At 45.7% G+C, this 27,723-nt stretch overlaps 1 protein-coding gene across 9 annotated transcripts in view; it reads right to left on the reverse strand.

Moving 5' to 3' along the window:
• Positions 1-1,534: 1,534 nt before the first annotated feature.
• The window catches only part of SLC15A2 (solute carrier family 15 member 2), a 73,975-nt gene continuing 47,786 nt past the window's right edge, over positions 1,535-27,723 (reverse strand). For 5 of the 9 annotated variants that reach the window (XM_054069338.1, XM_054069339.1, XM_054069341.1 and 2 more), the window contains 4 exons: positions 26,552-26,648; positions 24,423-24,569; positions 23,284-23,388; positions 18,603-22,485 (listed from right to left, as the gene is read on the reverse strand). In XM_054069338.1, coding sequence (XP_053925313.1) covers positions 22,309-22,485; positions 23,284-23,388; positions 24,423-24,569; positions 26,552-26,648 — 526 coding nt within the window. In that variant the 3' untranslated portion in view covers positions 18,603-22,308. The other 4 variants (XR_008450304.1, XR_008450303.1, XM_054069337.1 and 1 more) reach the window with 4 other exon arrangements.

Genomic DNA, 27,723 nt, shown 5'->3' on the forward strand with positions numbered 1-27,723 from the left:
CGAGCATCCCTGCCTGCCTGTGGGGACCTGGCACAAGAACTGGCATTGTCCCCCAGGGGAGCACCAGGGTTTCAGCCAAGGAGGACCCCACCATAACAAAGCAGAGAGGCAACACTCCTGAAAAACAACCTTCACTAGACAAAAAGTAATAGAATGCCTCCTAGAAAATAAGCAATTAAGGAAGCATAGCATCCACCCAAGCAGAAATCCATGAAGATCAAACCTCTGGGTGGGCAAGGGGCTCAGATGCGAGTCCTCGAAAGCAGTTTCTATTCAGCTTTCAGTGTGCCTCAGGCACCTCGAACAGAGGCAGAACACTGAGATACTCCAGCACCAGCTCAGCCCCACATGTGCTGAAGCCTTTTGACAAAAAATGATTAAAATGAGAGACGCCCTCAGCACTGCACAGGAATGGAGCTCGAATTTCAATCTAAGGAAGCTTTGTATCATTAAGGGTTCATCTGACATGGTTAATATTAGGCAAACAATTTCTAATGGGATAACATTCCCAGAAAGAAAGGTTTTAAATTTTTAAGTGCAAAAGAAAAGCTGGTGACAGGGGGTTCAAGTTTCTCCCGGTTTTCACCGGGGAGGTTGTCACTGTTTGCAAAGTGCTGCCAGGGGAAAGAGGACTCAAACCAGCTCCTTTGTGCTCTGCCACTTAATTAATTTAAAGCACTTTGCAGTAAAACACAGTTTGGCCCGACTTCTACAAACGAGAAGATAAAGTGGTGAAAATGCCCAGCTCGCTCAGCTGTGTCGCTCACCCCAAATGTGCCGCAGCCAGACGTGGGAGCTTTTCCACCTGAATACTAAACAAGGAACGGGAGGTAATTCGAGCCTCCTAAAATTAAGGGCCTAAATCCATTTACATTTACAAACTCTGTAATCAAATAATAAAGCAAAATACTACAGCTTGTGCTCTAAGTGTGAATTCATTTTCTAAAAAGCATATAGCTAAAACTACATTACAGCCCCTTATTTGTTTAGGCTGCTGCAGTCCATGTTTGTAAGAAGGAAAAAATTGTGTGGACAGGAAGGAATGAAATCCCTGAGTCCCAGAACCACATCGATTCCCCTCTGCTTTAGCTTGGGCAGGCTTGGCCACGCTTTTCCCCCCAAAGCTCTTGAGGTGTTCATTTCTCCATGGGGAAGAAGACGCCTGTGCTGCTGCAGGGATCCCACCGGCTCAGGCCAATATCCTGACCCCCTGTACGACCTACCCCAAGATGACAGCTCAGAGAAGCGAGCTCTGCCCCTTCGCATGGGCTCTCAAATCCAAAACACTGCTGAAACCCAAGTGCCTGTCCCTCCTCCATGCCCTCCACCACCAGCAGCTCCTCTGCGAGGCTGTGCTGGGGCTCAAAGTGGTCTCTGCCCTCTCTGCCTTTGAGCACAATGACAGTGGCACAGTGGCACAGCTACTAATCTGCTCTTTTTTTTTTTTTTTTTTTTTTTTTTTTTTTTTCTGTCTCGGCAAAGAAATAAAGGAGAGAGACAGGGAATAAAAGCAGTAAGTAATGCACAGCTGCTGCACTTCACATTTCCCTTGGTGACAAAATCAGATCACAGCCTGCGTGCAGCACAACCACGCCTGGGGAGAAAGAGGGGCTCAGGCAGGTTGTTCCATTGTGGGGTTTTTAATGGAGGATTTACTTTATTTCCTCTTGGGGTGTCCTCTGTCTGCTCAGCCTGACCCACAGCCCTGTGCTGGCACCACCGAGGGTCTCACCAGTCGCATAGCAAGGGCTCAGAGCAGGGCCAGCCTGCAAACAGCCTTGAGAACCTTCCCAGTCTGGAGTCTCTCTTGCCCATCACCTCAGCATCAGTGACTGCTTTATAAATATTTAAAGGCCTCTGTACTTGTGCATGGCCTTCGGCAGCAAAGATTCCCTCCAGCACAGCTGAAAGGGGACACCAGTTCATCCCAGTGACGTACTGGGACCAGCGGTGGCTGTCACCTGCCCCATCCTCTCCTCTCTATCCCCAAGGGAAAGGCAATACACCCAAGACCCTTATCTCCCATCTCAGGGTCACATAAACTCATCTGTCACTCCTCTCCCTTTCCCTTTTCTCTTTTATGGCTGCACTGCTGAAGCGGCACCTTCAGCCTCTGCTGTTCAGATCTTCCTCCTCATTTCTCTGCATGTTTTAAGCTCTGTGAGGCAGAGAGCCGAGTGCCTTTAAAACCACGTACATCAATTATCACTGCAGGGTTTTCATCCCATGCAAGGGCGCAATAGGCAATGCAAATTGCACAAATAAAGTCTTTGATATTTAATGATCCTACACTGGAAAGGGGAGATGTGCTCTTGAACACGAGTCACTTTCTCAAGCCCATACAATGCAGAAGGACCCTCATCTTTCATGACTAATTGAGCCCTAATGATTTTCCTTTATCATCCCAAATAAAAACAAAGGATTTAAGGAACGTTTCATTACGGTGCTGTGGGTTCTTCTGTTCATTTATAATTCCCCAAGCTAAAAGTCGTGCTTTGACTTGTCCTTCTGAACCTGCTTCTCCCTGGCGTTGCTGCTGCCCCTTTGCTTCTGATAGCCTGAAAAGAGCCACCATGGCTCATGCAGCCTCTGATAGGAGCAAAGGCACCCAGAGTGTCCCCATTAGTAGTACCGTCCTCCAAAAACTTGTGGATTTGGGTAATTTTAAGCTGAGTGTGAATTCCCAGGGTTACACGGGCAGGTTCCACAACAGGAATGAGGCATAGGCATGCTGCTGGCCCCAAGACGTGGGGGAATGAGCTCACCGCCAGCATTCATGTGGAAAATAGAATCGCCACAGAGGACCAGGGCAGAGCAGATCTTGAAGTAACGATGCTTTGTTCCCCACAGTTAGAGGACAACACTTTGGGATGAGCCACTTGCTCACCCTGTCTCCAGGCAGCAGGACACCTATGTAACAGGGGGAAGAAAAGGAAGACTTGGTTTTGCCAGAAACACAGCCAGGGTGTGCATCACACGCTCCCACCCCCATGCTGAGCCCCACATTCAAGCAAAGGCACCCACATAAGGGAAAGATAGCAGGATGGAAGCAGGATTGAAAGTAATCTTGCAGCCAAATTATTCTACAAATGGTAGTGGCTCAAATAATTGTCCAGCTCTTTCTGGCCATTTACTGTAATTAAGGCTGGGCTCCGAGGTGCCTTCACAGCCCCACGACATTTCCAAATTGCTGCTCTTCTGCAAAGCCGCCTCTAGAGATGTCCTTGAGAAGTCAATGCTGGAGTTAATTGGAATCGACAGGAAAATTGGCCTCCAGAAGGAGAAAGGCAGACACCAGGTGTGTGTGAGCTGATGGGAACAAAGTCACACTGCTGCCAGGGCCCCAACAATCCCCTCATAAGCGGTAGCCATGAGAACCGCAGGTCCACATCCAGCCCAATCCCAGCTGCCTTTGCCCCAGGAGCCAGACACAACCTGGACACCAACATGGAAACCCCACAGGCATCAATGCTGCCAAGCACACGCCGCTCCCCCTTGCCCATGGCAAAGACTGAGGATGGATTTGGTCCTTCCATCTACTATCGCTCTGACACCAGCATTGACACCGAGCTCAGCGCTGGGGTGCTGATGGGATCTCGGGAGGGATAGAAGCAGTGCTGGTGCCCAAACACAAAGGCTGGGTGCCACGTATGGCGCTCCTCACCTGCCTTGTTCCCAAGCCGTGCACCAGCCATGGCATGGAGCTGCAGACTCCCATCATTTTTCTAAGTATTCTTCATCTCCTCCAACACCATTAATCACACTATTTCAATTAATGGACCTGAACCGGTGAACAGACCTGTCCTGCACTAATATGTTATTAATTAGGTCAGGCTGGATGGCAGCAATACTGAGTGATATGCAGCTCTGAGCTATCATCTTCTGGTCCAGGCTCGTTTGGTTTATCTAATCGCCTCTCCAATGCCACAGGGGGCTCGTTTGCTCTTTCCCTCTCCACCCACCTTTGAAGCAATCTGATAAATTTTCTGTATTGTCTGGTATCAACTACACACTGAAGAGATTCATATCTAATTTACCAGTACTCTACTTTCCCAAGAAAAATCAATGATTGTTTACATTACTATCCTACAATTCCTATTTTAAAGTAATTCATAGCAGGGCCAATGCTATTAATTTTATTAAGCCATTATTAGTGGGCAGATATTATTCTGCTCCATTGATCCTAAGTTGATGCAATTACCACTTACAAAGCTAGCATCTCATGTCTGAAAATTTCAATTCTGTTTGCAGCCCGAAGCTGTACATTAAAATCATGCCAAGCCAGATGCTAGCGGTGGAAATAGAGGAAAGCTGATTCAAAACAAACAAGGAACTGCCCAAATTTTACAACTTAAATCCTTTTATAGCAAAGGCATAGATATCAGCCTGGACCGCAGCCATCCCTGAATGCCCCGTGCCAAAGGGAGAAACATACTCAGATACTTTCTTGAAGCCTTGTGGGTCCTATAGTTCACAGAAAACTAATTGTTGTGAATTACCGGTTAATTGAAACATCCTCTGATGTGAATGAGAAATTTTACACATGAAACTAATTTTAGCTCTGTCTGCATAGAAAATAGGCCAAAAGCCAGGACAGGCCCGTGTCCAGCTGAGTGTGCCTTCCGCTCTGTTTGCAGAGGATAAATTTCACCCAGAGGCCTCCGATCTCCTTTTCCTCTTCTGTATGTAAAAGATTAATAGCAGAGCAGAGTGAGATAAAATAGCGCAAATCACCCAGGTCTCAAACATCTCCAGGAAATTCAACAGCACGAAGAGACCATCTGATCATTAGAGATGTGAGGGGTCCTACAAGGCAGGAGGGTACAGGAATCCCCATGGATGATGTGCCCCCTGTTGACATGCCATGTGAGTGCCAAGGTGGCTCATAGGGCACAAAAACTTCATTTTAGCCAGCAGAAATTAAAAATCACAGTTTACAATAAAAATAAGGGCTCACCCTTCAGCACGCTGGAAAAACATCAACTTAACCATGTCCTGGTCACGGTCAGAAACGTGCTTTGTGTGTATGTGCAAGTAAAAACCCGCTACTCAAGGAACAGGATAAAACAGAGAAAAGAAGGACAATCCCTGCCACAGGATCTTGCCCTCTAAATAAAAGGGGATGGATGTATGGATGGGTGGATGGATGGATGGATGGATGGATGATGGATGGATGGAAGGAGATAGTGGAGAAGGGTGAACCAAGGAGAAGACAGGAGCCATCCCAACAGGCTGCAGCAACCTCACCATTCTCAAGCTGATGATGGACAAAGCGTTTGAAGGAAACGCCTGATATCTGCTGACAGCCTCAACAGTGGAAATGAGAGGAAATTCAGCCCGTAGGAGGCCTGGCTCAATGCAACCAGTAGCCTCCAAAGTACATACTGCTGGAGAGGGACCTTCTTTCAGCTAATGCTTCGGCCTGGAGTTATTTTGGAGTGAGAGATGCATTAGTTTAGGGCATACAGTTTGACCTGAGGCAAATTAGTGCTTTGTCAAATGCACTTTAAAACATCATGAAGAAATATATGAACCCTCCTTCAGTAAAAATTAGCCCAAATAAAATTTTTAAACTATTTGATTGAGAATACTTGCAGTAACCCATCGCAGCATCAGGTAACTCATGTAAATCACCTGGATTTGGAGAGTGAGGTCAAGTTACACCATCTGAGTCTCTGGTCCTGGAGACTCCAGAATAACACAAAATCTGTCATAAAACAGCTGTTCCCTGGTGACTGGTTAATGCTCCAGAGAAGGTGATTGATTCATGGGACCTACTGCACTCTGCTAAGGTGGTTGTTCAACTTTATAAACCTGCAGCCTTGTCTCCCATGCAAAACAAGTAAACAAAGACGTAAATCACATGCTTCTCTCCACAACCGAGAGATGTTCTGGCAGCCAGGAAGATCCCCAAGGCAGCTGCATGGTGCTATGGGAGGGTTTGTGCTGGGGTCTCAGGGAGCCACCCTGAAGCCGGGATGTGGGAGCAGAATCCACCTCATCTGCCTGGAACGCTCCTCACCGCCCACCTCCCAGTCGTGGTTCTCAGCAGTCTCAGCCCCTGAGATTCATTGTAAGGGGCAGCAGTGGGAGCATCCCAAGTCCACCTTGCCTCCCTGGCAAAGGCACAGCGGGGCACACACCTCCCTTCAGTGGGGTGTTTGGGGGATGGAGGAGCAGGCACGGGGACTTCCCAGACCCAAGGGATTTTACCCTGATCATAAACAGAGTAGTTTGCAAGGTGGTGTTGAAGTAGGTCAGATTCATGACCATTTTTGCTATTGAAAGGGGTGGGCTTTAGCTATTCCTCTTCCTTTTTAAACCGCTTAAAGTATGCCCAGGTGTTTTTTAACCCTTTTGGACAGTGGAGGACAGGATTAAAGCTTCCTCTCCCTGTGGGAACCAGACTGTCAGCAACAGCAGGACCTGTTTTCTATAGCGGTTTTCAGAGCCCAGAGCACAAACTGGGCCAACAAACAGCTCTCTCCAGGCAGACCAGAGGCACATGAGCACAGTGCCTGTCCCCAATGCTTCACACCCTTCACCGGGGGGATATTATAAGCAAAAGCCCTCCCCTGTCTCTCTCTCCATCCAGACAGCTGAGAGTCCTTTGTTGGAAACTGTAATAGGGTTTGGGTCATCAGCATATTGGGGTCTGTTTAATTTTTTGAGCCTGCATGCAGGCATAGATCAGATTAACATAGCTGATGAAAAACATCCTCCTCTTTATCCCCTTTGGCAGCAGCAACCCTTTGCCAACAGTCTGAAGACAAAGTTTTCTCAGCCATAAGTTTTCTGCCTCAGGGGTTCAAGGGTTTTTTTCAGTAGAAGCTTTCTATTTTTTCCTCAAGAAAAATCAAAACATTTTGATGGCAGATCTTTCAGCCATCTTTCTGCATTAGACATGGTGGCAGACAGGCCTGGCACATCCACATCTGCTCCTTCTCACTGGATTAAATTTAATATCTGGTATATGAGCGCCAACCCTCCCTCGGAGCTCCTCTGGGGTTGGCTCAATGAGACATAACTGGCTTGGAGAGAAGAAAATATCTCCTTTTCTGAAGCTTTCCAAATGCTTTTCCAGAGTGACCCTCTCATCATTTTATCCCCTCTTACAAATCTAACTTCATAATGCCCTCCAATGAGGCTTTAGGGAGAACCGCGTTATAAATTGCAGCTCAGTGAATCTGCCGCTCACTGCTGCTAATATATGGCATTTATCCTCACTGCCGCAGAGGCTGAGGCAATGAGAGGAGGAGAAAAGGAGAAAAGTAATTACTTCCCGCTCAGCTTGTCACCAAATCCCTTCATCAGCCCTCACGTCTTTCTCGGCTGTGCTACCGTCTCGCCACGCTCCACTGCGCCAGGGCTGGATTCAGCAGCACTGGTGTTCACAGGGCATGAGGATGGGGAAGAGGTTCGGTATCGCTGGTACTGGGAACCCCCTCAGCGCCCAGCACGCCTCAGGCTGGTCCTCTTGTGTGCGCCAAGTCACATCCGCCCAAACAGCTGCTGCTTGAATGCCATTAGGTTCCCCCAGTCAAGATGTGGGTTTCTTTCAGCTGGGATGTCCTATCACAAAAGCAGTCCCGGTGTGTAGTGAGGGAGAAGAGGAGGTGTCTTCTCTGGGTCTTTTAAATACCCTTCAAAGGTTATGGATAGAGCCCAATGTTAAAGTCTCTCCCTCCTGGAGAGGACTCAAATTCCACATCCTTATTCAACAATGTGGATTGGTCATAAATTAAGTTAAAAGCAAAGATATTGAGTCATGAAATGGACACAGAAAATGAGGCCAATTTGCTGGCTGGTGCTGAGGTTCCCAGGAGCAGCAGCATCTTCCTGACACCTGAAATTCGGTGAGATATCAGAAACTCTTACCTGGAGCACGTAATAAAGTGAAGACAAATATTTTGACCAGCACCTGATGAGCCATTTTACTGTCTTTCTTCATGTCCTGCAAGGTCTAATAAAAGACCAACAGCAAGGGCCATTTTCCTCTGGGGAGGTGGTGGACGTGGGGACCACTGGTGATACAGTGAAGGCATCCTGCTTAACTGCCCTGGTGCTGCCGTCACTGAGGTGTCACACACTGAAACCAATGTCCCGTGTGATAAATTTGATGCACTTCACACTGAAATTGATGCATCACCTTTGGAATCAAATTTATCACTTCTTCCGTCACACTCCATATACTGGATCAGAGTCACCACCTACTGAATTAAAAACTTCACATGCAGTTCACATCACATTATAAATCAGGCCAAAATGGAATTAAATGCATTGTATGCTAAGAACTCATTCATCACCCCATAAATTAAACATGAGACAAGCCTCTTAGGCTGTATGTGCCCAGATATAGCCCACAGAGTCCACTGGGGAAAACATGACAACAATGAAGTAACTAAGGGCTTGGCCATTAATTTCTGTTAATTTTTTTCAATGCCAGGATCTGTTGTGTACCAGGTCCAGCTCTGTCCTTGACCAACCCAAAACCTGGGTACTGACCAACTTCTCCATTTGGTGACTCTCCTGTTGAACCATCCGCACTCACCATTTCAAGGTTTAGGCACGAGCCTGGAGGACTGAGGCTGAGAGGGCTTTGCACCCCTCGCTGGCATCTGGCACACAACACGGAGCACTCACGCAGCACCTCTTGTATTCAAAGAGCCATGCTCAAGCTCCCATCCTTCTTGCTGGAGAGCAGCATCCTTCTCCTAAGCCCTCAGCAGGACTCCAGAGGGTTGGTCTCAGCTGCAGGGGCTGCTTGGCATCTGAAACCCCGTTTACAGCCTTTGGCCTTTAAGGCAACAGGAGGAAAAATACCTCAAGGCTCAGGGATTTACCTGGTGCCAGAGCATCCAAGACAGTTCAGCCCTTGGCAACAGCCATTAGTCCTGCAGGACAAACCAGAAACAGGAGCGCAGAGTAATGTGCACCAGCAGCTTGAGGCTGAAGCCAGAGACCAAGGCAAAGATAAGGCTACAGAAATTCTTGTTTAAAATGAGCATAGTGTTGTCTCCTTTTTGATATCTATGTTTGTTTTGTCTTTTTCTGACATTACCTCCCTGTGTGCTCTCACAGCACAGGAACCCCCCGCCTTGTCCCCATTCCCCAGGGAAAGGTAGGACAGAACTCCAGCTCATCTGAAGCATGGCGCAGTCAGATACATCCTTGGATCCAATCCACAGTCTTTCCTTTTATTTTCCTATTCATCTGGCCCTCTCAAAATCTGCTCAGGAGCAATTAGAGCCTGTCAGCCAGAAGCTGATGCAACTTCTATTTAATTAGCCCTGCAGCCAATAAAGATCTCGTTCATCAATATCTCATGGAAGGTGTGGTTGGTGGGGGTATATTTGTCATTTCCTCCCTACATCCAGATGGCTGCAGAGCATCTATCAGTGATCCGATCACATGCATGGACTCCTGTGCACATCTGAGGAGACTGACCAGCTGGGAGACATCTGTCCAGAAAGAAGTTACAGGAGAACATAGTGCAAGACTGTCCCAGGTGCTCTGTTAGCAAGTACCATTGGTAACTTGGTCTCCAGACCATGGCCATCCTTGGCAGAAAGTGACCCTGGTAGGATAAGCAACTTTGGAGGATTTTTCCTCTTCTGACCCACTCTTCTGCCCTTCCCAGTGACAGGAAAGGGCAGAGCTATATAAAGAGGGCCAAACGCCAACAGGATGAATTGGGGGAGGCCAGAAGATGTATGAGGTTTGCCTCGTATCTGCTGCCTTTGACCTGGGAGTGGGATAAGAGCCCCTTTCGCTGCGCTGCCACATCTCTAATGTGTTTATTCTAAGTGATGCCTGGGGCAGAGGGGAAATTAGTGCCCAGACTGATGGATCTCAGGAAGGTTTTTGGGTGTTCAACATGCCAGAGAAGGTCTTTGGAATGACATCCTCCTGGCCTGAAAGCTTCTCCTTAAATTGAGTATTAAAGTATCAAATATTTGCCTGACCATCTAAGCAGGACACATTCGTGTTGGGGTTTTCCCAGAGACTGGGCAGAGTGGTCAGGAGGATGGGGGAACTGCAAATCTGTAGCTGCGCAGTCTCTGTGCTGGCCTTGTCTCGTGAAAAGGAGGTTTCACCAGCTCACCTGCAGGACTCGTCCCCTGCAGGAATTGCTTACCAATACTGTTTGCAGCCTCACCATCACTACTCATTAAACTAAATAAAAATAAATCAGTTAGCACAGGACAGTTCATAGATTACAAACACGAGTGATGGTACCTTCATAATTAATGATTGTTAAGAGCAGCAGCTTAATAGTTTGGTTCCTTGTGGCTCATTGATTTGTACTACATGGCGTTTAGCATAGGCAAAAGCAGGTAATTGGAGCTGGTTTGTCCTTGGTGCATCCAGTTGGTAGTGCCACTTCACCAACTTGTGCGTAAGGCTGATTTTTCTCAAAGCCTTAACCCCCAACAGCAGAAAAAGGCTGCAAAAATAACCACATCGATAGCTGTGTTCCCAGGCTGGGAGATGCTTGGGGATTGAATGATGGGAAGTTTCTTGCTGCTGCCCGGCACATCTGCAAGCTGCTGTGGTCAGCCAATTCCCCCTGGGCACCACAGAGAAAATGCCCATGCTCAGTTCTTAGCATGAAACAGTGCCTAAGGCACCCTGCTCCTTGGTAGAATTAACTGGAATATCATAGCCGGTATATTACCATGACTGATGCTGCATCAACCAACTGGAAAAGTGTTAAGCAAGCATTAAAAAGAAGTGGGATGAAGACTTAGATACCAGGCTAAAATGTCCATATAATGGGGATTATTCCAGGACTGAAAACATATATGCAGACACGCTGAAATACACCGCTGTGCCCCTCTCCACATGGGCCACGGCTAGTTCCAAGGGATGTGAGTAATGAGTGCTTACATTGCAAACGGGGATGGGCAATTAGCAGAGAGCACGCAGAAACTGCATTTAGCATGATTCTGTGGTTTTACTGCTAATCAAATAAAAAGTAATGAAGAAACGCTCTCTCTATTAACACATTATTTCAAGCCAAGCTGCATGCCTTGCCCGCTTTAATTCTGTTCCATCAAGTCTTGTTTGATTGGGCTTATTTTTGCTTAAAACCAATGTGATACGCTATAGTCGGAGTTGCCAACTGTAGTCACTTTTGCTGGTGTGACATTTGATATTTCAGAACTCCCAGGAACTCCTCTTTGTAAAGATAGCCTCAGATTCTCTTGCATTAAAACAAAATCACTGTGGCCAGGTCAAGAAACTGATGTGCAGCATCCCGCTTTCCAAACCCAAAAGGCAAGAAAACAAACAAAAAAACCAACAAAAAACAACCACCCACTCCCCATCGACTGTGTTATCTTTCAATCATCTGTGACTTTCAAACGGCGTTCCCTTCGGGGACCCAACTCACAGATTTTTTGCTAACAAAAGGTGATTTTACTTGAGAACAAATTCTCTTTTCATCACCAAAGCCTGGCTTGCACATTAGTGAATTCCTGTATTGTGTACGCAAAGTCCACGGTCAGAAACCACAGGGCAGAAATGGCCCAGTGCCCAGCACGTGCTCCAAAGAGGGTGCGTCATGCTGTCTTTGTTTCTCTGTTCTGGTGCTGCATTTTTCCCTAGAAGATGCCCCTGCCTCTGCGACAGCTTCCCCACTGATTAACTAGACCTTGCTTCGACTCTGGGGGATGCATCAAGATTTCCCAAGCACTCTCTTTGCTTCACCGGCAGCCATCTACACCAGAAACAACCTGCCCAGGCAGATGGTGGTGCTTCAGCCCATTTCACACCCTTCACCCTGCGCTCAGACCTGGAGGAGAGGTGGGCAGAAAGCTGCTGCAGGAATGGATGTGTTTTACCAGTCCAATGACCTGGACAGAATGTTTCCCAATGCCACCTCCAGTGCTTTACCGAGGACCAAGTCAAGCATGTCCTTCTGAATCGCTCTTTTTTGTGGAGGCTCAAGGTGCTCTCCTTGCTCCCACACCTGTGCTCAAAGATGACCTGTCTCTTAATGCACTTTCAATCCTAACAGACCCAAACAAGCTCAGGGCTGGGAAAGAAAAAAAAGCTGCTTCCACCAGCCTTTCAAGTTAAGCTTCTATATTTAAAATGACTACATAAACTAAGAAATTAATAACAAGCCTAAGTACTTCACCAGGCAAATCCGATTTCTACTTAGGAGAATTGGAGGGAATAAAGCTAAAAAAATTGCTTCAAGGATGAGATTTAATTCAAAGTGCCAGTGCTAGTTCTCCTGCCGCACTTGTAGGTTTAGAGAATAAACCTGCTGGCAAACAATCGTCTTAAACGAGATCATCATTAATCCTGAATTCAGCTGTCAAAAAGACTGAGATTGCGAACCAAGAGGGGAACAAGGAAAACCTGGTAATTTGTTTGTTAAATATTTGCAAACTGTCATATCAATAATGGATAATAAGAAAACGTTGGCCCTCCAGAGCTGATGCATAACACAAAGCTTTGCTGTATTGCACCTAAACTATTATCAATAGCACATTTATTATTATAACAGATGAAAAACAAGCTTCCTGGCTGAAAAACAAGATCAATTTGAGCTCAAGCTTTTTGGGCGTATTCTAAATGTTGTAATTAAAACACAGCATGAATGTTTCTTAAAAAAAAAAAAAAAAAAAAAGACAGAGAGAAGAATAGCCCTACTATAATTACATATGCCATCCAGCTCTGACTCAGTAACCTTAGAGAAAAAACAGGCAAAATTGTATTTGTGTCTAGTCAGACATTTCACATCTTCAGCACTTGATGCAGAGCCTAAGCTAACAGGGTTTTTCCTGCTGGGTCAGGATCCAGCCCCAGGCTTGAGGATTTGGTGCAGAGAGTCAGCCTAGATTGCACTGAGTTCCCTGTGCAGATCAGAATTTGATTAAAATCCAGCCAAGAAATCCAGCTGAGCTCTGTCTTCCTGCAAAGACAACCATAGTTTCTTGGGGGGAAACCCCAAGGAACCGTAGAAAGAGATATAGAAGCCACCTGTATGAAAGTTTTCTCTCCTGCAGCAGGTGCCTTGGGGACAGAAATGGTCAGAGTGATATTCTGCCTCTCCCCAGCCCCAGTATTATCACATACATCAAAACCTGCAGGAAACAAACATGACTCTGGCCTCCCTCAGTAGTCAGAGGCTTGCAGTCGCTTCCCCAGGGCTGCCTGCCACCCTGCAGAACTGGGCTCTTCTTCTGTTCTGATAAAAAGGTAACTAGGGAGTTACAACGATCTCCTGGTAGCTCTCTAAATAATTGCATTCTCTTACATCTTTTAATCATAAGCCCTGTGAGGCCCATAATACCACATGTGCAATCCAAATTGGCCAATCAGCTCAGTTTATCAAAGAGATCTAATTTAATCCCAGTCTTTGATGGAGACAGGAGCAGTTAAAGTCCGCCCTAATGATTTGCTAAGTTTACTCAGCCTGCAGATCCACGATGTGAAGGGCATTTGGACTCCAAGAACAGCACCGATAATGGGAAGCCAAGACAAGGAAGACAAAACTGGCAAGAGCTTGACAGTCTGAATCAAGAGAAACCACAGCAGAAACATGGAACAGCGGTGGAGGCTGGAGAGGCAAAACAAAGCGCTTGATGAGTGTCATCACAAGTAACATGATAAGACTTGGCAAATAAATTGCTGGAGGCGACGGCTCTCTCAGAGTGAACACCACTGCTGAGAGAGACCTACCAGCGAGAGGACCAGAGTGGATAAATTCGAGCTAGGAAATGCAGGGCCAGAGGAGAGCAGAAGCACAGTACTGGGGATGGCTGAGCTGCTCTGACCTGGCAGCACCCCCTCTTCAGCCAGAGCAGGATGCAGTGGGCATGAGAGCACACCTTTACAAGGAGAGGTCCCTGCTCTTCCTGTAATAAGCTGAAAAGTGTCCCAAAACTTTCAGAGTTGAGCAGGTTCAGTCTAGGTGCATCTTTTAAAACCACCAAGATGACTTCTCTGCTCCTTCTCAGGTCAGTGGACTCCAGGAGCTGCAATATAGTGATCCTAGCTAAGAAAAGCTGGGCAGACAGAAGCAAAAACACAAAAGAAGGAGCCCAAACCCCTGGCTTCAAGGGATGACAATCCTTGCTGTTCAAGCAATGAACAGCATTAGGACTAAAGGCAGCAAAGATCAAGTTTTTTATGCAAAAGCTAAAAGCCCAGCTTTCCCCAGAAAAGTGAGGATTGACAAGAAAAGACTGGAACAGTGTTTCACTCCATAGCAGTGAGTAACAGATGTGAACACAGTAAAAGCTAAAAAAAATAACTTTACTAGACAAAACCAGCTAGTTCTGGAGCAACCAATGGCTTTTAATTGTTTTCAGCTCAAACAGAAGAGGGAACTCGAGCCTGCATTACAGGCACTTGAGGAGTGCTGTGGGCTGTGAGAAACCGAGCACAAGTCCTTTGGCTTGAACCAGCATATACGAAAGGATGGCGCAAAGAAAGGCAGAAGAAGTCCTCCCATAGGGATGTAAAGGACTATACTGGTACCATTACTTCTGAAGGATTCTTCATGGCACTATCAAAGTTTTAGTAGAAGACAGATGGACCATCTGCCTGCGAGCAGGCAAGGTCATTTATTTATTTTATAGTGAAAGTGCAGGTGCTCAGGACAACCTTTGAGGGGAAAAAAGAAAGAAAAACAGTGACATTAGCTCTAAAAGTAAAGCCACAGACAGAAGACAGCAAAGGGTGAAATGAAAACATTACTCAGGGTGCATAAAGGGACTGGTTGGTTAAAAACATGACAAATCCTTGGTCTCACGAGGGATGTGCTCTTTGGAGGAGTGGAGGACCTGAATTTGAAGACAGCTTCCAGGAAACTGCTTTGACCCCCCCTTACTCCAAGGCAGCAATGGAGCTACCACACAGTTCCTTTGACCAGCCCTGAAATAATAGGGCAGCTAATTACACTGGCTGTGAATGAGAAAGAAGGAGGGAAAAGCAAATTAGATGCTCTCTATTGTAAAGAGGGAATTTTCATCTTTGCTCTGCAGATTTGAGTCTGTGTATAGTGTCAGGAAGCAAAGCCAGCACTGACAGACCACAAATGGCACACAGGTGGACTGGCCAGTGCTGGGACCAGGGATGTGCAGCCAACAAGAGGTGTCTGAGCATCTGCTGCTCTCTGCTGAGCTCAGGGTGCAGCAGGAGCTGGGCTGCATGGCCTTACACACAGGAGCCACCACGACTGACAGCAACTTGCTTTCTTTAAAGGAAGAAGCTCACCTTTTCTTAAAGGCAGCAGCTCCTGGTGCCTGCTGAATTCCTGCTGGCCTGTTTCACCACCAACTTGGGCAGGAAAAATCCATATTGGCACAGCAATTTGAGAGGTTCTTGCTTTTGGTGAGGATAGCGTGACAGCCTACAAGGAGAGTCTTTGGATGCATAGGTTAAACGCTCTTGGAGCCTGGCTTGAAGCAAATTTGGGTAGAGTCAGAGCTCAAAGCAACCAAATTCACTTTCACTCGAAGAAACTTCCCTTGCGGGTGCCACATAATACAGCAAGGCCTGGGAGGTGCCAGCTGCATAAGACATGGTCACCAGGGCTGCGCAAGTAGATGAAGAAGGTCACTGTGCTGGGAGAAACAGCTCTGCTCAAAAGTACAACCCACTGCTCCTCACCCAGCGGATTCAGAAACTGAAGCCTGGCAGCACCACAGCAATAACACAGATCTTGCAGGAAAACATTGACAATGGGTTTTAAAACATCCTGACCAAGCCAGAGAAGTCCACAGAGCCAGCTTCACCAACACCAGCAGTTCCTGTGCTGGTATCACTGGCTACAAAGTGCATTCTGATGGGAGATCTGTGGTCACCAATACAGCCCACTAACCACACACTTAGTAGTGCAACGAACACAACCAGAATAGCTTTCTCTCAGTTGTCTACATGAGAAAGACTCACAAACACACAGTGGGGTGAGGATGAGGCTTCAGAGCCTCAAGCACAAGTTGGAAGCCTGGAAAGAGCAGCTTTCCAGCTGACATACAAGAAAAAGCCAACTAAAAGGGCCACAGGCAGCACAGTTGGACCCCTCCATGGCTGGTACCAACAGTGTGTCAGTCAGAGTCCTTGTAGCTCGACATGGCACAACACAAGGGCCGACAGCAGGCAGCTGACCAGGCACAGGATAATCTTGAGACACATGCAGAGTTACTGAGTTACCCCGATGCTTCTGAACTGATTTGCCTTCAGAAGTTTCATTGGGTCATACAAGGCTGCGATAAGAGGTCAGAAGCAAAGTGAGCCAGGACAGACCCCCTGCTACCAGTAGATATTTTGCTCTGCATGATTTCTGCCCAGATGTGATGGTTCCATTGGTGAGAAGCTTTTCTGGCTGTAGGAAAGCGGGCAGCATTACCCAGGACAACTCCCAAGAAGACATGCTGTTCCTGGCAGCAGAAAGACTACATGAGAGGAAAAACAAGCAAGTTGCTGAGGGTTGGCAAAGTCATCAGGGAGAAATCCAAATGACTTCTGGGAGGAAAGATCAGCATGTGGGAATGAGGGGTATGAGTGCTAGAGAAGAGAGCCATTTGGAGCTAACTTGGGAGTCTGCAACAAGACGAAAACCAAGCTGCAGCTTAGGAAGGGTGCGTGGATTCCACTAGTCAGTTCCACATTTTTTCCTTACACACATGGGTAGATTGAACAGGACAGGCCAAGCAGACGTATGCAATGATAAAAAATAATCTAAAAGGTGACGTTTGCTTGATTTTTGTGTCCTCAGCTTGTCCCCAGCTTGGTTGCCAGTTGGGGTTAGAATCCATGCTACTGGATTCCAACTGCAACTCTTCATTACCCAGCCTGAACTGCTACATTCTGGTTTGCGTTTTTACTTTCTGTAAGCATATTAAAATTTTAATTAAGCACTAAACCAGTGTTTTAGCAGGGGTTTTTGCGAGTTTTATCATTAATCTTCTTGATTACAAGTCTCTCAGGTCCTTAGTTTTAGCCTAAATTTAGACCAATTCTGTCTGAGCCCTGCAGAATAACTGCTAAAACTATTCATTAAAAATGAAGAGATCAGAGTTGATCAGATGGCAGTAGAAGCCTGCAGTGTAGCGGCTCTGCATCTTAGCAATTTTCTGATCTACGGGTACTAGAGGCAGATTAGTCTTAATCTGTGGGGAAAGATCTTGAGAAGATGCAGCAGCTCTTTGATTCAAGCTCACTATGAAACAACTTGTTTCGTTCCTTGTTGACCACCTGAAACGGTAAGGAAGGAGGGATTTTAAGCAAATCAATTCTTTTCCTTCTGGCAATTTCTGTTATGCAGCATGAGCTCTTCTCAAAGGAAAACGTTTCATAGTGTCTCCATGTTTGTCTTTCCGGGAAGTACTTGGCAAGAGATGAATGAGGGTCCCTAGTTTACAAAGCACGTGGGCAGCTTCAACAAGGAAGCAGCAGCACAGTACACGCTGAGCCAGCTTCACTGGGAATTTTACTGGGGAAATCCAAAGGCCCCACAACATCTACTTGTGCATGACAGGGTTATCCCACATGTTAAACGAAAGACTAGTGTAAATCCAGCGATCAGCATGCAAAAGCCTGGCCAGATTTGTCAACATATGAGATCAGAAACCTCTCTGAGATACTCTTTTTAAATTATATTGCAATAACAAATGTAGTGATAATGAAATGCAGAGTGTGGTATCATCCAAAATTCAGCAGCTATGATATTTGCCATGTAGCTGAACTCCCAGGTTTAAGCCACTGGTGCTAGAAAGTATTTCCTGTATCTAGGCAAAGAAATTCAACAGAGAGAAGATTATTCCTCTTCATGTGACCCCGGCTAAAACCGCCCATTAACTGCTCCTAGCTACAGCTCTCCTGCCTGTGTTACCTCCATCTGTAATACTCCTTCAAGCTGTTTCTTCCATCCCAAGGGGAAGCCAAGGTGGTGGCTGACATAGATGCAGGGGGTATCACCAGGAGCAGAGCTGCCTCCTCCTCTGGTCACTGCACACCCACGAATGCAGGTCTGTATGCTGGTTTTTGCCATACCCTGGAACAACAAACCAGTTCTCAAGCCACGGGTAACTAAATCCTTGATGGCCTCCCACTACCAGTTCAGAGAGTGCTTTTCTGAAACGTTTGAAGTCACTCACTTTTTAATCACCCTTGCTTTAAATTCTCCTATCTTATTTCTTCTCCAACCAATTTGATGAGAGGAACACCAGCTATTCATTGAGGAGTTGGGAAGACCTTGACCAAATAGCCCATTCTTTCCTCCTTGCCTGTCAGTCTCCAGCCTCCTAGCACAATGCCTCAGGCCAAAGCCAAGGACAGTGAAAACTCTTCCTTTCACTCATTCACATTTCACTCTCACAACAAAACTCACATCCAGATTGCTGCTCATGAAAAACGCATCTTCCACAAAGGCAAGCGTTTTAGCCAGGCTAACGCTTTAGCCCAGGCTAACTTGCCCATCCGCATCTGGGTCTCCAGAGCAGGATCGGCTGCTGTGCTTGGCCAGGCTCCTGCCTCACAGCCAGCACACACCAGCTGCATCCAAGCCAGCCTCGTGCAGCCTTCCCAGTGGTCATCTTCTGGAATCCTCCAAAAGTCATCTTCTTGAACTGTGGGGAAAGGGAGAGGGAAGAAAAGAGAGCTGCAAGCCCTTTGAGCTGCATAGAGCAGCTTGCTACAGAAAGGCATTCAACTGTCTCAGAAAGAAGAGGTCAGTTTAAGGAACCCACGGCCAAGAAGGTTTTTTGCTGAGTTTGAAGTCTAATTTTTATGCTTAACTATCTCATACAAAGCTGGAAAAAACACCAGCCACAATTACAACCTGCCATGGGAAAAATGTGCTGAATAACAGTCAGTGCAACTAAAGAGAAATTTACTGCACCAAAAAAAACTTTATCAGAAAGCATTCTTCAGAATAATAGATAAATGCACACGCTTCCACACTGAAGATAAACCCCTGCGATCTCCATGAAGGCTTGTGCAGCAACGTACCTACAGATCCCCACTAGGTCCTTACTGTCCCTTAGCCAGATGTGATCATTGCTGCAGGTCAGCCTTCAAAACATCTCCTGGGAGCCTTCCTTAATCTGCTGCAGGGCCACATCTACCAACAGCTGAGACTTCCTTCAGTGACAGGCAAAGCTGGACAGGCAGCAGGCTGCTACTTCTCTGTAGCTTCACATACACGTTATCAGTATTTTGGCTTCCCCCTCTAATCCCGAATCAAAGGATCAAGAGGAATAAGCTATATTGTTCTAAAATTAGGTGTTAAGAGCTGTGCATGGCCCCAACTCTGAGCTGGAAGAGAAGCCCACACATTTCTTCCAGTACCCGAGTACTGAATCGGGTTCTAAATCTTTGATCCAGAGTCCATTTAAAAGTTAAAAAAGGGTTCCAAGGATGGAGTCGTGGCTCTAAAATTGGAGAAGCACTATGTTGATTGTGTTGTTTTGCCACCTTCTCCAGCTACAGTCGGGCAGGCTCCTCATTACAGCCCAGAGCCTGCTCCTGGCTGGTTGCCAGCAAGCCTGGTGGAAATCCCTCCAAACTGCTGGTGCATTTCAAACAAATGGGGCCAACGAGCAAAGCTTTATGGCTGCAGCTAAAATGGTGGGGAAGGATCGTACCAGCAACTAAGCAGGCAGATAAAACTTCCAATAGGTGATGATAAGCCGGTGGGAAGAAGTAACTGTGTCAGCTGGAGGAGAAATGTGAACAGAGCTCTGTAGTCCCTTGGGCAAGCAGGTCCCCAGAGGGGCTACAGGAGCAGCCCCCAGCCTCATGTTAGCACTTTATTTATAGCATTGCCTTCCCGTTCATAACCTTCCCAACTGTGAATCACATTTTTTTTTTCCCCCCAGCATTATGGTGGCGGTTTGGAACACAGAGATGTTTGGAAAGGGGCGATTTGGCAACAGGAGTCTAAAAAGCAGATACAGATGACATCCTAAATGTATCTTTTATGAATTTGGAATGATTCCTTTAAATTAAGCTCAGAATGTGTGACAGCTTCTGGTAGTGCCACCAGCAAGGAAATAAAACAAAAATCAAGAGGTTCTTGAGTATATGTAGCCTTAAGGATCGCATCCTCTGGACACCTTGTTTTCCCTCTTGCCATTTTGAGCTGCAATGTAACAAGTGCTTCCCAAGTATAGTGCTCCAATAATTTTCAATGGTCTCTTCACCACATATGCCCTCAAACCCCCACATACTTCCAAATTCAAGGCTTATAAAAAAATTAAATGCTCCAATAATTCTAAATTGTGTCTTTTCAGTGTTACTGGAGCCTGTCCGCTTCTTCAGTTTGGGGATTTTTGTTTGGCAGGGGGGAGGAAGAAATGCTTTCTATTAGTGCTTCAAATTGGAAGCCAGTCAAACAGCATCATAGCAGAATGATTCAGCAGTCTCTGAGCTGATTTGCAGTGTATCATAAAATAGGATTAGGAAAACAACGCCTGGAGGAGAAAGAACCCACACAAAGAATCATGGCAGGAGAACAATATCAGAAAGGAGTAGAAGGAATAATCTTCACTTGGCTCCTGAGGAACAGGTTCGATGACCTAATAGCTGGCTTTCAATGCCTTTCATTCCCCACTGCATCCCAGGGTTCAGCCGCCCGGATCCAGCCACTACAGCTTAATAAATGGCCCTGCATCAACTGAACCACATAAAGTGTTTCTGTGAGCACATCTGCAGCCTGTTGTCATTTCTCTGAGACCACAGCCCTCCTCTGGCACAAGGCTCAGATGTTATTCCACAGCAGGCAGGAGGTTAGGCTGAACTAGCGGTGGAAGTTCATGACCATTTAGGACAGGAAGCAAAGGAATCTGAGGCTGTGACTCTTACAGCTACAGACCAGATAGTGAAGTTTTCTCTTCCTTGTTCAAGAAGACAGACAGACACACACAGACACAGCACGGCAGCAGATTAAAATAACAAAGGTGTCAATCTTGGCATATTCCCTAGCACTGTCCTGAATGGCAATAAAATTAAACATATATTTCATGACCTCCTCAATCAAAGCATGAGCAGCCACCTGCAGCCAGTGCTAAGGCAGATGACAAAAGCCTCCTTCAAAAATCTGTTCTCTGTGAACCTGAAGAACATATTGGCAGCTTTGTAAGTTAGGCCATACCTGTTACAACTGTGGCATTAGAGCGACAGAGAAAGGCAGGGACTCTCTCAGGAGTTTTACTAGATCAGCATTGGTTGAATGACTTCTATGCAGAACATGAAATCACAGCTTCACACACGCAAGAAAAACCAGACAATTATATCACAGTTCCGATAAAATAGCTATATCCAAAGTTTGGCAGAGAGACATAAAAACAGGGAGGAAAAAGAAAGATCTCCTATGCCATGGTTTCCTCTTGTAGGCTGAAAAAAGTGATAAAGTGCACCCTTGTTTAAGTCACTGCAGGATGACTGGAATTTTATAGAAACTGCTGCAATGTGTCTCCCAGTGGGGAATAGCTGAAGCATGAGATAAGAAATCAGCCATATTCTAACTTGCAGTGGCAGGTGCTGTAAAAGAAAATGCCCAATAAAGGCTTAATATATAGGAAGATGGAAAATAACTGCCTGGATTTCTGAAATAAGAAAGCATAAACCAATTCTCTAATCACGTCTAATCAAAGAACACCTACTTCTAGAAAAAAATGGGTATCAGATGAATGGTAGCATGCATATTTTCTTCAGTAGTGTTTGGGGAATATTTTAGCCTGCAGAATTTAATTCCCTGTTATTACTTCTGAGCCTGGAGGCGAAAGTCATAAATCAGAACCATTTATAACATGCAATAATGGGGTGAAATACTCATAAGGAGAGTTACATGATGAAATCCTTTGGGATTGTGTATAACACTTCCAGTCCTTGGTAACAGCATTAAAAATTCTTCTGTCAGTAACATCTACTCTTCCCTAATTCCTACACTGGATTTTCATTCTTTTCTCCCAATATCTCCAAATTTTGCTGTTATACAGCTTTCCTTACACACTTCCTCCCTGCTGCATTAAATATATACGTTTAAAACAAAATCATGGGGAAGCATTCCATGTCTAAAAAGACAGGCAGGTTTTAAATTACATTGTATTTACTTATAAAGGCTTTTAATACCAGAGGAGCTTTCCCAGGTAGTTTTACTCTGATTTCAGGACCCTCATAGTTTTTATAGAGGCCTATTTGGTCCCATTTAGCAGGTGACTACATTTTGAGTAATAAAGACTGCAATACTATAAAATAAAATAACGTTGTCCCTACCCTTCTTTTACCCTCTCATCTATTCAGTTTAAGCAAAAAAAAAAAAAGACCCCAACCCATGATGAGTCAGAGCTTTGTTTTCTGAGTAACGAGACCAATCATGTTTCCTCTGCTTGAGTTTTCTCTCTTCTCTTCCTTTTCTTCTAGGTCCTCTGGATCCACACTGACATAGAAATATCCCATGATGGAGAAAATAATGCACACAGCAAAGAGGAGAACAGTGAACAAGACAAATTCAGCCCACTAGGAAAGAAAAAAGAACAGCAGGTCAGGAGACCCCAGACTCTCAGTCCAGAGGATTTCTCTGCACTTCCAATTGCTTTTTAAAGAGCTGGCTGAAAATTACTTTTTAGTAATTGTTTAATTTATTAATCACCTAATTATGAGTATGTGATATACCTTGAAACAAAACTGTTAAACTGGGCTGGTTTCATTAAATCTTTTCTTACAAATCTGTCTTGACTGGAACATACCTGCCTGGGCTTTTTGCCCAGAAGATGCCTTTGGGAGAGGCAGTTTCATGTTAGCCAGAAACAAGCCCCAGATCATCCCAGAAGTCTGATAGCCTGAATTAAACAAGCTTCTGACACATGCAAGCCCAACATCTCAGGGCTGCCCCAGGCAGGTGGCCCTGAAGGAGTCCCAAACCAGACACCTGAGAAGGGTCCCTGCCCGCTGGGGTGGCTAGACCGGGGCAAGCTGCTTTTGGTAGGAAACTGCAACACATGAAGTGTCACATCTACGCTCCAGGCCCAAATACAGCTTGTTTGCCTGGAGCTAAGCTCCAGCAATGTTTTGCAGCGCAGGTCACAGCAGTATTTACTGCCACTAGGAAGTGGCAGCAGGGAAAACTGTGTCTTCTGAGGGTATCACTGCTGAGGGCGAAGCAGAGACCTGGCTGGGAGGCTGCTGGCTTCCATCACTCCATTGCACAGCCTCAGGCTCCTGCAGAGAAGCTGTGCCTCGAGGACATGGACATCCAGAAGCAACATCCAGGGCCTGTTTTAAACCATTACCTCTGTTTTAAAAGCAAAATCCTACCTGTGCCATTGGTGCAGCCTGGGCAACAACAAGCACAAGGGTATTCCCAACAGCCACCGTGAGCAGCCAGCCTGCCTGCAGCACTGACTTCATGCTGGCTGGAGACTGAAAAGAGGAGAAAGGCCTGATCAGTGGGTATCACGCTGTGTCCTTCTGCTCTGGTTCACCCTTGTGATGTCCTGTCCAGTGTAGGTGTTCCCAGGCTTAGCCTAGGAGGAGGTGGTGGAATTTCCTCTGTGCAGAGTGGTTAAACTCAACAGCTGCTTAAAAGGAGCTTTTGAAACATGTCCTTCTGGAGGACACATGAAGAAGGAGAAGATGCTGTTGTTGCAAAGCTGGATCCTGATCATCCCCCAACCTGCATCATGTGAAACTGTAAGATCAGGAAGGCCAGGGAGCCAGACAACAATCCCTGCGTCTCGGAGTCTGGTGCTGTGTGGCTGTACACCTTTGGAAAAGAGACGGAATCTTAAACTTCCTGCTGGTGACAGATGACAATTTTCCAGATCCCATGACAGATTGTTCCACTGTATTAATTGCCCTCATTAACAAACATCTGCACTTTATTCCAAGGATGAATTTGAGTAGCTTCAGCTTTTTTAATTTGTACTATCTCAGTCCTCTCTTCTCATAAACCTTCTCCCCAGACAACACAGTGTACCACAAACAAATCATTCCTTGCACACTCGTTACCCCTTGCTCCCTTGTTACAGACTCCTGTAGGCTTAAACCCCTTAGACCTTAAAGCAGGTTCCACCCCCCCATGCCACTCTGTGGTCTTTGAGATACCTTTGCCTTTAATCACTGGAAAATACATACCACAAAATATTTCACTGGGAGAAAAACCTGATATTCAACAATTCAGCACTTTCACATTAAAATACACTTCTATCCAGTTCTGTTCTATGATCTCAGCTCTACCAGAAAAGGAGTTTTCTGGGTATAATTGAGAACAGGTAACTTCAGAATATGAATTAATTTAGCTTGAGGGCACCCAGCAAGCGGTGTTTTAATCCCACTTCTAGCTGCAGCACAGATAACATTGTCAGTAAGCGTCGTGCCGAAGGACATATTACAAGTCAATGGCAGAAATAAATTCTGAAGTGTAATTGGAAGACCCTTATCTTTAAGCAGAGTACCTGAGAATAGGAGAAGGCCAGACCCGTAATGGAGAACATCACCTCCCCAGCAGATATTAATAAGTATTGTGGTAACTGCCAAGCCATATGGACATTGTTGGCTTTGATGTCTTCTGACTTCCATGTTTTAACAGCACCTCCAGAAATCTAGTAGAAAAATAAAGTTGCATTGATTAGCTGCTCAAAGATCAGATCCTTCTTAGCCTGGACTTCAGCAGCAAATTTACCAAAATGAAGGTTTACGTAAAGATGGAAACAAAGCTCTGCCTTGGAAGCAAAACTCTGGATTTGATCCCTGCCATTTCCAAGCCTGGGAAGGGGCTAACTCCTACTGCGCAAGGCAAAGGTGACAAGATGGAAGCATCCCAGCTCATTCATGTGCTACAAGAGCTGCACGAGCTATTGCAAATGAACAAGTTGCCCTCTGTAATGAGGCTGGGAAAAGCCCGAGTGGTGCTTGTGCAAAGCCTGTGACCTGCTGCTTTCCCAAGGCCAGAAGAGGACAAGAGGATAAATTCCCATTGCATATACGTGGTCACTGCTCCCATTTCATCAGCATTATACAACCCCTTTCTCATAACAGTTACACCCAAGCAAATCCAGTTAGGGTGTACCAAAAGCAGCAGACTACCCCATATCAGATGCTTTCAGATGGTTATTTTTGTTTGCTTTTCCAGGTGTAATTAACGCAGCCATTGATGCACAGAGGCAGAGAGAGATCTGACCAGCAGCCAGGAATACACTTAGGATGAAATGACTTCAGGCAGAAACCCCTATGTTTAAGGAGAATACTTAGGAAAATACAAGGCATGTTTTCAAGACATACTTAATCACTATGCAGGAAGAAAATCAAGAGGCTGTATTTTAGCATTTTAGCATGGGTGAAAGGAGAGCTGCGCGTCGCTCTTCAGCCAGTAAAGAAACGTCACGAGTACCATACTATAAGTGCACACTGAGGAAGGCTGGGTAGAAGGCAGTATTCCCAATTTAAGTATCACAGTTCAGCCCCATTAGCAGACTAATATATTGCATTCTTGGTTGTTCTATATAGCACTCCTGGCAGAGGAGCAGGGCTCAGTACAAATCACTGCAATAATTAAAAATTATCTTTGCCCAGAGCAAACTAACTCTCTATAGAAGGAGGAAAGCACTGGGAAAGAGACAGAAAAACAGAGGGTCAAAAAGATTGAAGGGCTAGCAAAGGGTCCAGAAGGGCTGAGGGGCTGAGGCACAGAGCCACCACTGATCAGCCATGGCTACAACAAGGACTTTTGTAGATGGGACCACAAACTGGAATCTTTGCCCTCAGTGATGTGCGATGAGTCTGCCTCAACCGGTCCCAATGCTGCATTAGCAGAGGCTCTGGGGCAATATTCTTAGTGAAATATTCTTCATGCAACTTCACTACTGTTTCTCACTGTGAAAGAGGCTTGCAGCCGTGAAGGAGGGGTCTGGCCAACATCACTTCAAATGTGTGTGGTTTTTGTACATAGTTCTCTGTACTCACAGATGGTAGCATCTGCCTATTCCTTCCAGGACTGTGTATCCCACTGCAGCTACTGGAGCTAAAAAAAAGATGCCCGGTGCTTTGCAGCTATATTTTTTTCCCCCTATGTATTTGGACTCTGCAGACATGAACAGCTCCCATTAATTGCCCAACAGGGAGATGTTACTGCCAGGGAGTAGCTGACAGCTCTTTGCTCTGCTCATCACGACACAGTAGTCAAAGTCCCAGAAGGCAGCTTAGCAGTGTGTCCTGTCAGACCTGGTTTGTCTATGTGCCTGTGCAGTGGAAAGGTTAAAATGAGAACTAAGCTGATCACGTTCATCACCGTGGCTCCTGCCAGCTGGACCAGGGTTGGAGCAGCATGCCTAAGAGGCTGGCAGGCAGGGAAAGGAATCCACCTCTCAGTAGTACTCATGCCCCATCAGGGCTAGATTGTTCAGAAAACCATGCCTTGACTTTCTGCTTAGGCTCCAAATGAGCTGTACAGAGGGTGAAAGAGGGAAAAACAGATGCACAGGGTCTTATAGGGTGGAGAAAGCAAGTGAGAGTCACAAACATAAGAACAAAAGCTCTGCTAGAGGCTACAACAGAGGGAGCTCATTACCGTCACAGGGACACTTACGTTAGTTATCACAATGGTGTATGAAGCGCCGAAGTCGAGCAGCCCTAGCTCCAGTATGAATTCTCCCATTTCAGTTATGCATTTTCCATTATTATATCTAGATACAATAATGAAATACAGTATTTCCCAGTTAGTCCCACAGACAAAGAGCACCGAGCAGAGCTATCAAACTTCCCTCTACAATGGAGCAGGGAGGATGTATCATGTAAAGCTGCAGTCATGTTTATGTCAACCAACCACTAGAGTTCTTGTCATCTTTTCTTTCCAGAAACACTTAGGCACTGACTGGATTTCACCTAACAACCTTGGCTATTGATAATATTTTTGAATGGTTTCTGCTTCTTCCTAGCATTGACTTTTTTTTCCTCTCATGTATATTTTCCTTCTAAATTTTTCTCTGCTGCTTCAGGAACTGTTAGCCAGACAAGTTAGCCAGGCTTAAGCAGACCTCAGGAAGTCAGAAATATGCTCTCACAAGCCACTTTGTTTCCTTTCAATAGAGCAAATTAGCTTTCATATTTGTTCTGGTTTTGGATGTGTGAGATGGCACAGTGGCTCAGCAACATTGCCACAATGACTTCTGCATCCCACTAAATTGCAGCAATAAATATTTTGGATGGAGCTGATGCAGAGAAAAGCCATGAAGCTTGTTTTGAAACATTGCAAATGCCAGAAATACCTTACGAAAGCCAACTCCAATGCTGCCAAACCAAGGCCATATGGAGCCCCTCTCTAACAAGCCCAGCCTGCAAAGCCATGTAATGTTACTCGAGTTACCAGCCCACAGAACAATGCTTTGGAGCATGGAATACAAATTCACTTTTCCCTGAGAACACTCAAGAACTTGAGCCTGAGAGACTATCAAAATAGGTATCAAGTGGCAAAGCGAACTTTACCATGTCCCTCCTTACTCTGTCAACAGATGCACAGGAGTGGCCAGTCTCTTCTCTCCAGGCTTCCAAATAATGCGAATAAAAGCTCAGAGAAGGTTAAGTGCTGTATCTGAACTTCTTCTAAAAGCTTTTGGTGTTTGCAAAATTCCCCTGACCTGACTGAAAATAGTCAGATTATGGCCTAAATTAGGATGCCATTATACTCATGTTATGGGACTAATGTTTCCAAGCTTTGTCTCTGTCTTACCAAAGTAATAACAACTACGGATGGGAACTATG

The sequence above is a fragment of the Cuculus canorus genome, chromosome 6 (genome assembly GCF_017976375.1).
Source record: "Cuculus canorus isolate bCucCan1 chromosome 6, bCucCan1.pri, whole genome shotgun sequence".
NCBI lineage: Eukaryota > Metazoa > Chordata > Aves > Cuculiformes > Cuculidae > Cuculus > Cuculus canorus.